This window comes from Canis lupus, chromosome 38, assembly GCF_048164855.1.
Source record: "Canis lupus baileyi chromosome 38, mCanLup2.hap1, whole genome shotgun sequence".
NCBI classification, from domain to species: Eukaryota; Metazoa; Chordata; class Mammalia; order Carnivora; family Canidae; genus Canis; species Canis lupus.
In genome coordinates this window covers 7,749,766-7,761,311 of record NC_132875.1, presented here as the reverse complement: position 1 = coordinate 7,761,311, position 11,546 = coordinate 7,749,766, and the positions used below count along the sequence as shown (strand labels likewise).

At 44.9% G+C, this 11,546-nt stretch overlaps 1 protein-coding gene across 1 annotated transcript in view; it reads right to left on the bottom strand.

The window, feature by feature from the left end:
- DUSP10 (dual specificity phosphatase 10) overlaps window positions 1–11,546 on the bottom strand; it is a 38,097-nt gene that overhangs the window by 3,748 nt on the left and 22,803 nt on the right. The window contains exon 3 of the mRNA XM_072814955.1: window positions 1,267–1,638. Within this exon, the coding sequence (XP_072671056.1) occupies window positions 1,267–1,638 (372 nt within the window). The remainder of the gene's footprint in view (window positions 1–1,266; window positions 1,639–11,546) is intronic.

Sequence of the window (11,546 nt, the reverse complement as noted above, 5' to 3'; positions counted from 1 at the left end):
ATTGACTTATTTCACTCTTGCTCCCTTCTTTGACACTAAAATTCTTACAATCTTGGAGGAGTCATTTTATTTTTCCGAGTTCAGAGACCACTCAGAATTTCCTTCCAGATTGAATAGTAATAGTCCATGATCCCGCACTGAAGGCACAATTAATTAGCAAGGAAAACAGCCAGGTGACATGACCAGAACTGCCAACTCTACAGCAAATCTATCAGACCCAAGGCGTTTTTCGGATAAAGGAACACCAAACATGAGTGCATTCTTCCTGGGACAGAGGCCAGTAACGACCTGCTACAATATTTAGGAAAAGTACTGGATCACCTTCTTGTGGTAACAAAGGTTGGAGTCACTTGAAAAAATTGTTGAGTGTCTGCTAAGTGCCAGGTGTTCCCTTAAATGATAACTTGAGCCTTAAAACAGTCCAAGGCTATATAGAAGCAGCAAAAGTTGGCATTAGGTTTAGGGCTCGGCTGGTGGCTCCTTCCTCCCGGAGATTAAAGTCTGCTGTTTTTAGGATTCCCCTCCCTGGGAACTGCTCAGGCTATACAACCTGACCTTTCCTACTTCAGCGAGTTTGGGGCAAGTCTTAGGAAATCTAGTACCACCTCGCTAATGCTCACACTCGTGCCCTTCTGCTACCCAGTGTTGAAGACCGGACACAAAGCAGGTGGAAGCGAAAAACAACTCAGCCTTCCACTCCTGCCTCCTCTGTGCTGATGTGACAGGTCACGATGTTCACTAAGCACCGTTTTACTGAAAAACCTTCTTCAGGGGCAGCCTTCCAGCAAATGCCACCTTGGCTTCAACCTCGTGTAAAGAAGCCATACCAACCGCAAATTAATTCAACCCAAGGAGGAGGAGGCGTGGGTGAGTTTGGAGGTGGTGTCTTCACTGCAGTTTACTTCTTGCAAGGCTCCGACACACATGGAATAGACCAGATAGCCCCAGCGCCAGCTCTGGCCTCCAGTGCCTTCCTCTCTATCACTTCTTTTGAAATTCCGAGACATAACACATCCACACTCATCCCTTCCCGCCTTCTCATGAGAGCTAGAGGGACATGGGTTTCAGCACCAAACCGAATCACTGTTCCTCTACACCCATCCCAGTGGCTCCCATGCATTCAGTGGGCTGTGACTCCGAAGAGCCTGGAAACACCCCAGGGCAGGCTTTCTGCAAGGCCAGCATAAACCCTGGCCTTGATCTCAAAGCAAAAGCTGGAGGGGAAAGGAAGGTGGAGGATGAGAGGCCCCCATGGGAGATAGTTACCGATGAACTCAAAAGCCTCCTCGAAGTACTGCCGCAGGTTCTGCTTGTTGCTGTCGGTGGCCGGCAGCCGTTTGTAGTTGAACAGGCCTTTCTCGTAGTGGTAGAGGGGCAGGTGAGTGGTGACGTTGATGACGTAGCCTATGTTCAGCCGCTGCATCGTGTCCAGGTCCTGAGCATCCTGCTCGTTGCCAAGGAACAGGAAGGGCAAGATGGGCGTCAGCTCTGCATTCTCGATGTCAGGGGTGGTGGGGATGGACTGAGGTAGCATGCTCGAGGCTGCAGACGCACCGCCCCCCACCTCCCGGCACTCCTGGAGCTGGAGGGAGTTGTCACAGAGGTTTTCATGGTTCTGCTTAAAACTGCTAAGTCCACCTGGAGCAAACACAAAAGAGAGTGAGAATGACCATCCCTCGAACTTCAGAGCCAGCAGAAATTGCCACTGTCCCCATAGAAGTAAGTGTGCACTGTTGCAGATGCACATTTTTAAAAATAAGATCAGAACAAAAATGCAAGGCCACTTGGGGATCCAGGACAAGCTTCAGAGGCTCTAGCTGCATGCAGTACACTGGAAATGTGCTCTTTCCGCAAACCGTGGCATGTTCCTTCCCCTGGAAAGAGTTCGTTTGCAGCATCAGGCAATTTCATCAACAGCAGATCTGATCTGCCTCCAAGAGCCATATGCTCAGTGGCCTACATAGAACCTTGTGCTTTGGGGGCCAGGGAAGGCATGGCCGGCCTCCTCAGGCACTACAGGCATGTGTCCTGCACTCTCCCATAAGCTTACCTCACCCAGAAAGACAAGTTTGCTCCCGGTACAGCAGGGCAGCTATGGACAGGGACCTTGGAAGACCCAGATTACCTTGGCTATAGTCCCAGTAACACAACTTCTTGGCTCTGTGACTTAGGCAAGTTAATTTCTCTGTCTGTGCTTTTGGTTCCCCATCTGTAAAATGAGGGTAATAGCATCTACCTCTTAGTGCAGTTGGGAGTCTGGCATGAATGAATGCAGGCAAAGTAAGCAAACCTCCCCATCAACAAGTGCAACATCACTTTTGGGAATATAGCTTAAGAAAGTGATCTGGCCAAAGATACCCAGCTAGATGCGTAAAGAGGTTTACTACAACATTACCTGTTTTATACAAAAGGCCAAGAACAAAAAACGACTTTTAAAAAAGTAAAAGTTATTGCATTCCTCCCATGGAATATTAAGTAGCCATTAAAAGTTGTGAGAGGGATGTGAAAACAAAGAAAATGTTTCTGTTTAATGTGAAATGAAACAAAGCCAACTCAAAAACATTCATCATACACAAGATCCAAAGCTCAAGGACCGTGCGAAAAAGAACACTTGCTTAAGTTGGGAAATTGATGAATCACATTTTATGGTTTCAATTTTTCCTTTAATATTTGCTAGATGCATGGATGCACTGCACACATGGATAAGTCTAAAGGATTATCACAAGGGTCAAATGACACAATGTACACGTAAGGGCTAGGAGATCTGAGTTGATACTATTCCTACCAAGTGGGCTCTAATTCTCATCAAACAACTACATACTCTTGCCTTTCTTTTGAAAGGAGAGGGAAGTTAGTGACCTCCCGTAAGCTGAAAGCCTCCAGAAGACCACATTCATGCCGTCTGAGAGACGCCTGATATCTGTCTTGATAGTTTTAGGAGATAAGGCCGGAAACACAAAGTGTGGACAGGATACGGTTGTGTTGAAATAAAGACAGGAAGTCTATCTGTCCACTAGATTCTGAACATTAGCACATGCTCTTCCCCATTTCAAGCCTCATCTTTGGCATCTACAGGCAGGAAGCTCCAGACTATAGCCTAGACCGAGTCTCAGGGCTGTGCTCACCCATGACACATCCAGCTAGGCATGAAGACCAGGTAGTTCATATTTTCATTAAGACCCAGAGATGACACAAAGATCATTCAAAGAGGGTAATATTATGGCCACTTCATCTGTGAGTGTCAAACCCTATTTTTGCTTCTTGAGAAGAAAAACAAGAGCTATAAATTCATTTTCAGGGATTTCTAGAATTACACTCTGCCTCTACATAGTATTAGCTCACTCTTCTATGAAATCATGATTGAAAAGTTTGTCTGGGCCCTAAGAGGTTATTTTTAAAGTAGACAAAAGAAATGGAAAACCAGAAAGACTTCAGTAGTGACTACTTTTTAAGAAAATTGAAATTACCCACTGTCCCCATTACAAACTCCACGAAAGAGACTTCAAAGCGTTACTTTAAAATCTGCTCAGCCTTGCCCCCATAAAATCCAAGTAAACAATTCACACCAACTCTGTGACGGGAGCCTCGTTTGCTTTTTTTTTTTTTTTTTTTTTTCCCTTAAAAAAAGGCAGTGGTTACACTTTTTCATATAAGATGAGAGGAAAGAACAACAAAATAAACTCAAAAGAAGTCTCAAAGGGGTTGGGGGGGGGACTTTTGTCCGTTCTTATTTAGGGTACTCAAGCTGTAATTTGTCTTAAAAGCAGCTAGTTTAAAAAAAAAAAAAAAGTGCATGCCAAAAAAACCCACACACAGAAAAAAGCAGCATACAGCTTTTTAAAATTCTGTCTCTACACCTCCTTTCCCAATGACATCAGCTGGAGGCTCCCCACCTGCCCAGTTGCCATAGCAGTTACACAAAGACATACAATGACATCAGTTGGCATGATATCAGCTCTTTGAGTACAAACAATACAAGAAGAACTACTTTGTTTAAGGCCCTTGGTGCAACTGTGTTCTGGGGAGCCAATGATGTAATGCTAACAGGTGGCATGGGCCTTCCATTTGCCTAATGGGGGAAAAAAGCCCTTGGGGGAGGGGAGGAAGGAATCTGAGACAGACAGACACAGAATGCTCCGGGTCCCAGGGGGTGCTCACGTGCAGAAGTACATGTATATTGCGTGTTTAAGCCACGCGGGAACTCTGCTCATAGAATATTCAGAGACAGGGAGGAGAGAAAAGGAAATATTGTGACTCGAATGCATGAGCTTGCACCAGGCAATTCTCCTTGAGGGGCAGGAAGAAATAGGGGCCAGTTCACTTGTCGGTCCGCTGACCAGCGTGGGCATCAGTTCTCAGTAAGGGTCGCACCATCCACAACCAGCAGGTACACAAGGCTCCCGGGATGGTGCTTCCAGCAAAATCAACCTGGCAAGTCTCACCATGGTGGCTTTCTTTTTTTTTTTTTCCTAATAGAGATGTCTGCAGGGAGGATGGATTCCTTCTCCTGGGGGATTGGAACTGGAAGCTGGGGAAGGCCAGGAGGGAACCCTAAGGCTAATGTGGTTGTCTCTTCCAACCACCTGCGCCCCACCTTCCCCCACCATATGCCAAACTGCCTGGTCACTTGACAAGGGGCTTTGATTACGTCTTGTTCCTTATTATTGTATAAGAACATTCTCATGGGATAACTAACAAGTGAGGTGGAGACAGGGTAGCTGGTGGTTAAGAGCATACATGTTAGAGGCAGACAGGTCCAGGCTGCAATGTTCCTTCTGCCCCATAAGAGCTGTTGAGTCCTGGTGCAAATCACCATCTCTCATTGAGCCTCAGTTTACTGATCTGCAAAGTGGGCATAATGTCACCCACCCTTCGAGTTGCGGTGTGGGCAGCCTATGTGAACACACTGATGTAGAACTAGGCATTTGATAAATAAAGTCTTCTTTCCCTGCTCTCCTCACCATCCTTGTCCTTGTCTCCCTTTAGTTGGTCCCCACTGCGGTCCGTGAGAACCCGAAGTGCTATGCAGTGGTTCTCAGGCCACACGGCTTGGGTCTGAGTCCCAGCACGGGCGACACTAGCTGCTAGACCCTGAGCAAATCTCCTACCTCCTGGTTCCTCAGTTTCCCCAGATATAAAACAGGGAGAATAGTCATCCCTACCTCACACGACTGTTTTGAGGATCAGACCGGTTAGTAAAAATAAAGTATTTTGAAACATCTATCCATAGTGAGCACTTTTTGGTTTGCATTACTTCGGGAAACTGCCATTTTATTTTTATTTATTTTTTATTTTTTTGGAAACTGTCATTTGAAAGATCTTTAAAAAAAAATTCCTTTGCTTAATAAAGCCTCTAAATGATCAGTAAGCTAATGTTCTAGAGTTTTTACTTTTAAAATTTAAAAAGAAGTAGGGACAATGTATCTGAGCAGTTTTAACATCTAAAAAATATACTTTTATCATAAAGAAAACAATAGCACCCTCTCCTTCCTAAGCAAATAGATCTGATTTCATTTGTTTTGCCTTGGCTTTCCCAATAAAAACTGCATATTTTTTGAATTCCTGTGTGGGGTGGGTTTTTTGTTTTTTTTTTTTTTTTTGGTTTTTTTTGTTTTGTTGTTTTCCAGAGGAGGAGTGTGTTTTAAATAAAACTGGTCTTGGCCCATCCCTTCCCCCCACACCCCCGTCCCCACCAGGCAGGGCGATCTTCTTACGCACACGATTGCTTGCAGTTACTGTGCAAATATTTTCAAGGCATGAGCCACATCGCCGGGGGCAAACATTTCAAACCTTATCTGAAACCTAGGTTCTCTGCCAACGGGAGCATGGTCAGCACTTTGATTCTGAACAGGGACAACACAGAATATTCCACCCCTAAAGAAAAATCTGTAGACACACAAGTCCCAGGTTCTTCCAACAGCAAGGCCGCGGTCCCACTGAAGCAACGGAGGCTAGTCTTAGCGGGAAAGCTCTTTGTAGATTGGTTTCAGCTCCTGGTGCTGTTTTGGCTATTGCAGTCCTAGGAACAGAAGAGCCTTCTGTAATGCGACCGGGAGCAGTGCTCTGGGCGGCAAATTAAGGAACCGCATCCAAATGCAAAATCTATGAGCAAGAGATTTCCATATTCTGAAGATGGACAGCACTTTCACACACACATGCTTTTTGGTTTCATGCTAAGCTGGAAAGTGAACTTTCCAGAATGTTCTCCTTACAGAAATGTAAGGAGAACTCTCACTGAAGGTCAGCAAATGGAATTACCCAAAAACCCAAAGAGAGGTGGGAGGGGGGATAAAAAGGAGCTCTTCTACAAGTTTGCTGAGAGCATACTGATCACCCCCTTTTTTGGTCTACTTTTTCTTAGTGGGTGACTAGTCTTTTATTTTTTTTTTAATTTTTAAAAAAGATGTATTTATTTATTTTAGAGAGACAGAGTGCGAGCAAGGGGAAGGGCAGAGAGAGAGAATCTCCAGCAGACTCTGTGCTGAGCACGGGGCTGTACGTGGGACTCGATCTTACCACTCTGAGATAGATTGTGACCTGAGCTGAAATCAAGAGTTGAACACTCAACCGACTGAGCCTGGGTGAATAGTCTTTTTTTTTTTTTTTTTAAGATTTTATTTATTTATTCATGAGAGACACAGAGAGAGTGAGAGAGACGCAGAGACACAGGCAGAGGGAGAAGCAGGCCCCACGCAGGAAGCCCAACATGGGACTGGATCCCAGGTCCCCGGGATCAGGCCCCGGGCCGAAGGCAGGTGCTAAACCACTGAGCCACCCAGGCTGCCCCTGAATAGTCTTATATGAAGTAAAATGGTACTTTGATGATAGTGGTTAAGAACACAGACTCTGGAGCCAGACGATTGGGGTTTAAAATCCAGGCTGCCATCGCTACCTAGCTGTGTTACCTTGGGCGAATTATTTAGTATCTCTCTGCCCTTTTGTCTCTACATCCAAAATATATAGTTCACCCTGGTATCTACCTCATAGGTCTCTTCACATGGATAAAGTGCTACATGAGTTATATATCATTACTACAACTGGGAGAGAGATTAATGTAAAATGGGTCCTCACAGGGCCATTTGGTGGGTCCTCCATGGAGACCGCAGTACATCAAAGCAGACTCTCAAGATTGTACATACTCAAGGATCCTTGTGGAAGAAACAAAGCCTGGGTAAACTGGAGTGGATGTTAGGCTTCTTGCACTGAAACTCTCAAAGACAGGGTCATGGTGACTTCATACTCAAGGCAGAAAATCACCCACCTTAATAGGAGAAATATTAGAAATATTTGGGGTACCAGCTAGATCCACCCAGGAAACTGTTACTGTTTGTTTTACATGGAATTGTCTTTTTAGTCCACAGACTGTATATTATAGTAGGAATGATTTCAAGTTCAATGACACCAGGTGGTGTCCTCTAAACCGCCTTATGATCCTGTCCCCGGGGCAACATGGGGCGGCTATAGAAAAGCGCGAGGATGAGTCAAGTGAGAGCCCTATGTAAGTAGGTATACAAAGAAACAAAGGGATTAAGAAACACTTTTGTTATCCAGGGAAGAGACAGAGCTGGGACGCTGGGTCCAGAAGTTTGGTCGGTGGGACCATGAGTCAGTGAGGAGTCTCCCTGTGATCTCTACAATCACGACATTTCATCACTTACATGTGAAATGTCCAATGTGTGAAAAGACATAAACAAAGAGGTATCATTAAGCTTAACATTCTTAACAACATCAGGATCTTGAATCCAGCTGAGGACATATTGATGATTTGGACAAATATTGTTAAATGTTCCAGGAAGATATATTTACGTTGCCTCATGACCTGTTTTGTTTTGTTTTGTTTTTTTCCTGGTCTGGTGTCTTTGATAGGAGATATAAGTTTTCTACAGATATATTTTAAAAGCCAACTCTAGAAGGCGGTCTATGATATATAAGGCAGCAGGGGGAAAGCTTTGCCTTGATTCAGAATACTGGCTCTGCCCCATGCCAGCTGTGTGGCTTTGTGAAAGTTACTGGGTGTTTCTGGACTCGTTTTCCTTAAGTTTAAAACAGGAATAACTACTAGCTTGTAATGATTTGGTGAAACTGCTAGTAAAACATCCATCCTGGTCTTTAAGAAGGTATTCAAACCCTGTAGCTATCTGGATAAGGATTGTCAGTGGGGCCGCAAAGATAAGGAGCACCCAGGTGGTCAGGTGCAGGAGGATGACTGTGCTCTAGTGCAAAGGAGTGGGTTGAGCTAGAGGTGGGACCTTGAAGGAAGGTACAGTTGGTTTAGAGACACGGGGAAAAGAACATCTGTCAGAGCCAGTCCTGAGCAAGGGAAAGGGTGCCAAAGCACAGACCACAGGGCACACTGCCTGCAGCTCTGCCCTCGTAAAGGTCATATGCTGTGCTGTTGGGTCTCAGCTCAGACTTCACTAACACAGGTGAAGATGGCACACAGAACAGGGTCTGGTGGTTGGTGGTCTCCACTGGAAACTGCATTATATCTAGTTATTCATGTTCTAAGTTTTCGATAGAATGGAGAGCGAAAATAAATAGGGTTATCCAAATGGGCTAAAGGCATTCCTGGCAAATTTTCTGGAGATACATATATACATACACATATATAGAGATTTCTAGAAATTTTAGAAACAGAGATCTTGAAAAATTGTGTTGCATGGATGTATAACTTTTCTCTATTTATAATTCCTCAATTAGTTGAGATGTTCAAAATTTTGCTCAGGGTCACTGTATAAAATCTTAGTTTAAGCATTTGTAATATGTACACATGCAGTCTCACTTCACAACTAAAACTGCACTTTGAATATTTACTTTTTTTCATTTTTTTCTTCCTATGCATACCTAAATGAATAGCTTTCATAGATTTTCAGTTCTTGGAGAACAGGGATAGTCTTATTTAAATCCCTCCGTACATAAGGTTTCACCAAATGTCACAGGAGGGCAGGCGGTTTGTTGATATGTTTGACACCAAACACTGTAGGGAAGAGATATTGAGATAAATGATCAATTCCTTTTTGGAAATAACTTACGAACATTAAAAGATAAAAAAGGAGCTTCCTGGTGTCAACTTTACCTACTGACAAATTGTAGGTAGAAATTATTTCAAGAATGCCCCTCACAAAACCATCTTCCTATAACAGACTGAAGGTCACTCTTGTTCTTATATTCGATATTATTTAACCTAACCACGTGGTATTTAGTTATGTTTTGAAGAAAATTCCTGAAAAGTTTCTACTAGAATTTACTCAAAATTTGAGTGAACAATATAGTCCTTTCATTGGATTTTCTGCTGGACAGAAATCATAATTTAGATCACTGATGCTTACCCCAAATAAACATTGCTGGTATAGTCACTGTAACACAAGTAACTTACGTATTTGTGTGTCCTTCAGATTCTGTGCCATCGCTCCCACAATTTGGTAGATTATAAAATCTAGCATTCTGGAAATAAGCTAACATTTGACTATAATGTATACCAAGAACTTGCTCCTTCCCAGTCTTTGTATAATTTGCAACGATCTCTCAGCTTAATTTCTGTCTCTATAGACTTCTACGGCTATTTGCAATCATTCACTTGTTTGGGGGCTCTTCCTTCCTATGTTTTAAAATGCATTGCTTCCTTCTTTGATATTTAAGATCTTTGCGATGTCCTCAGTGGAAGAGAATTTTGTATAAATCCCTGCCTAAATAGTTATCTCAAAAACGAGAACCGAGTCAGAAGGATCCAATGACTGAGGAACCGTGTTTTTAAAAAGTTGAAAATGAAGCTCTGATCACACACCTTCCAGGAAACGCTGCTCCTGGCACGGTTCTGTCCAAATTGCAAAGATTCTCCCTCTGTCCCCACCAGAGGACAGTTCAGAAGTTGTCGCCACACTTCTGTCCCCAGTTGTCCCCATCTCTGTCTCCACACTTCCCAGCTCAGAAGTTGCCTTAGGGGTTGTCGGGGGGGGGGGGGGGGGGAAGGCATCCAAATGCCCTCACTGCAGGATGGGTCAGAACAGGGCCAGGGATTAGGTTACCTTCTTACTGGCTGCTTCCAGAGCTCCAGGGTGCTAAAAAAGCACCTTCTCCCACCACGGGAGGTGCACTTCTAATGTCCCCTTCCTGCCACCCCCACTTTAAGGCTTTCACAGGCAACCAGGGTTTAGGATACCTCAAAGTCTAATTTGTGCATATTTGAATAACAGGAGCGGATTGTTTGGGAGGCTACTTCACAAGGACATAAATACAGCCTGTTTCCTTAAATCTGTGACCTCATGTATTTACATTAGAACAGAAAGGGCTGCCAGAAGCAACAGCTGATGACAGTCATGTAATTTTCCACAAAGACAACAATTAAACAGCTTCATGTTCTCTTAATGAGCAGATGACTTTCATGTGAGTGGGATTCAAACTGTAAGATGTCAGAGTTCCCACAGCCCCGGAACCCCCCTCAGGTTTTTGCAGGAGTCACTGGGACTAGGAAGGGCCACCTTCGGCCCCTCTTCTGCACCGCCAGCACCTGTTGGCTCCCTCTGCATCCCCCCTACCCCGCCTCCTCCGCCCCCACCCCTTCCCTCTCTCAGAAACCCAACAGGAGAATAAGGGAGGAAGACCAGAAGGAGGGAAGAGTCTACCTGGAACATCTGTGATGCCTGGCCTGCCAAGGAATCCGCAGATTATTTTTGAAACCTATGCTCAAAGAATCCAGGGTAGGTCCGGCCCCTTCTCCCCGCACCTAGTGAGAACCCCACCTTGACACCCACTCTCCCCATCTTGTCAGAATGGTTTGAGAAGAACCACCTGGAAGGCAGGGGTGGGTGTCACCGTCTGCTGGGAGTCAGCCTTTCAGCCTGGCCCAGACTGGACAGAGCGGCCCACCAGCCCTGGTGGGTCCAGTCGCCCCCTGCAGCCTCCCACTCCGTCCGAAGGGCCCCCCTGCGGAATCTCATTTTCACAGGGAGTCCACCTGCCTCTAGAACGAACTTCACTCCCACTAACAAACATGCCAATGAACCAGAGGGAAAGGAATTGTTTTCTTTCCATGACAGGGCTTTGGGAGTCCATCAGGTGAGTGGCTTTCCACGAATAAGTGTGCCTGTCAAAACACAGGCTCGATGTGTGGGGCCTAAGGTGTGGCCCAAGGACAGCCGAGTTCCAGCCCTATGTTCCTAGTGGAGACTTGCAAGGTCAGATTTCCTTCTGGTTCCTCTAACCCTCCACATCTAAACCGTCCCCAAGTCTCAGCACAGACCCACCAGCTCCCAGGGAGAAAGACACACCAGATGGAAACACTCAGCTCAAGTCTCTGGGTTTCCTTAGCAGACAAGCCAGAGATATTAGCACATTTCCATTTTATAATCTCTTTTATCTAAGAGCAAGCCCTGTAGAACATTTTGGGATTTGAGTGACATGCGGTGGATGCCCCTTCCCTCTCTCCACCTCTCACCCTCCCCACAGGTCAGGGTCCAAGGGAGGAGATGGATGATAAACATATAAACACACAAAGAAAAAGGTAATGATTAATTATGATAAGGGCCATGAGGTGGCCTCCAGTTTCT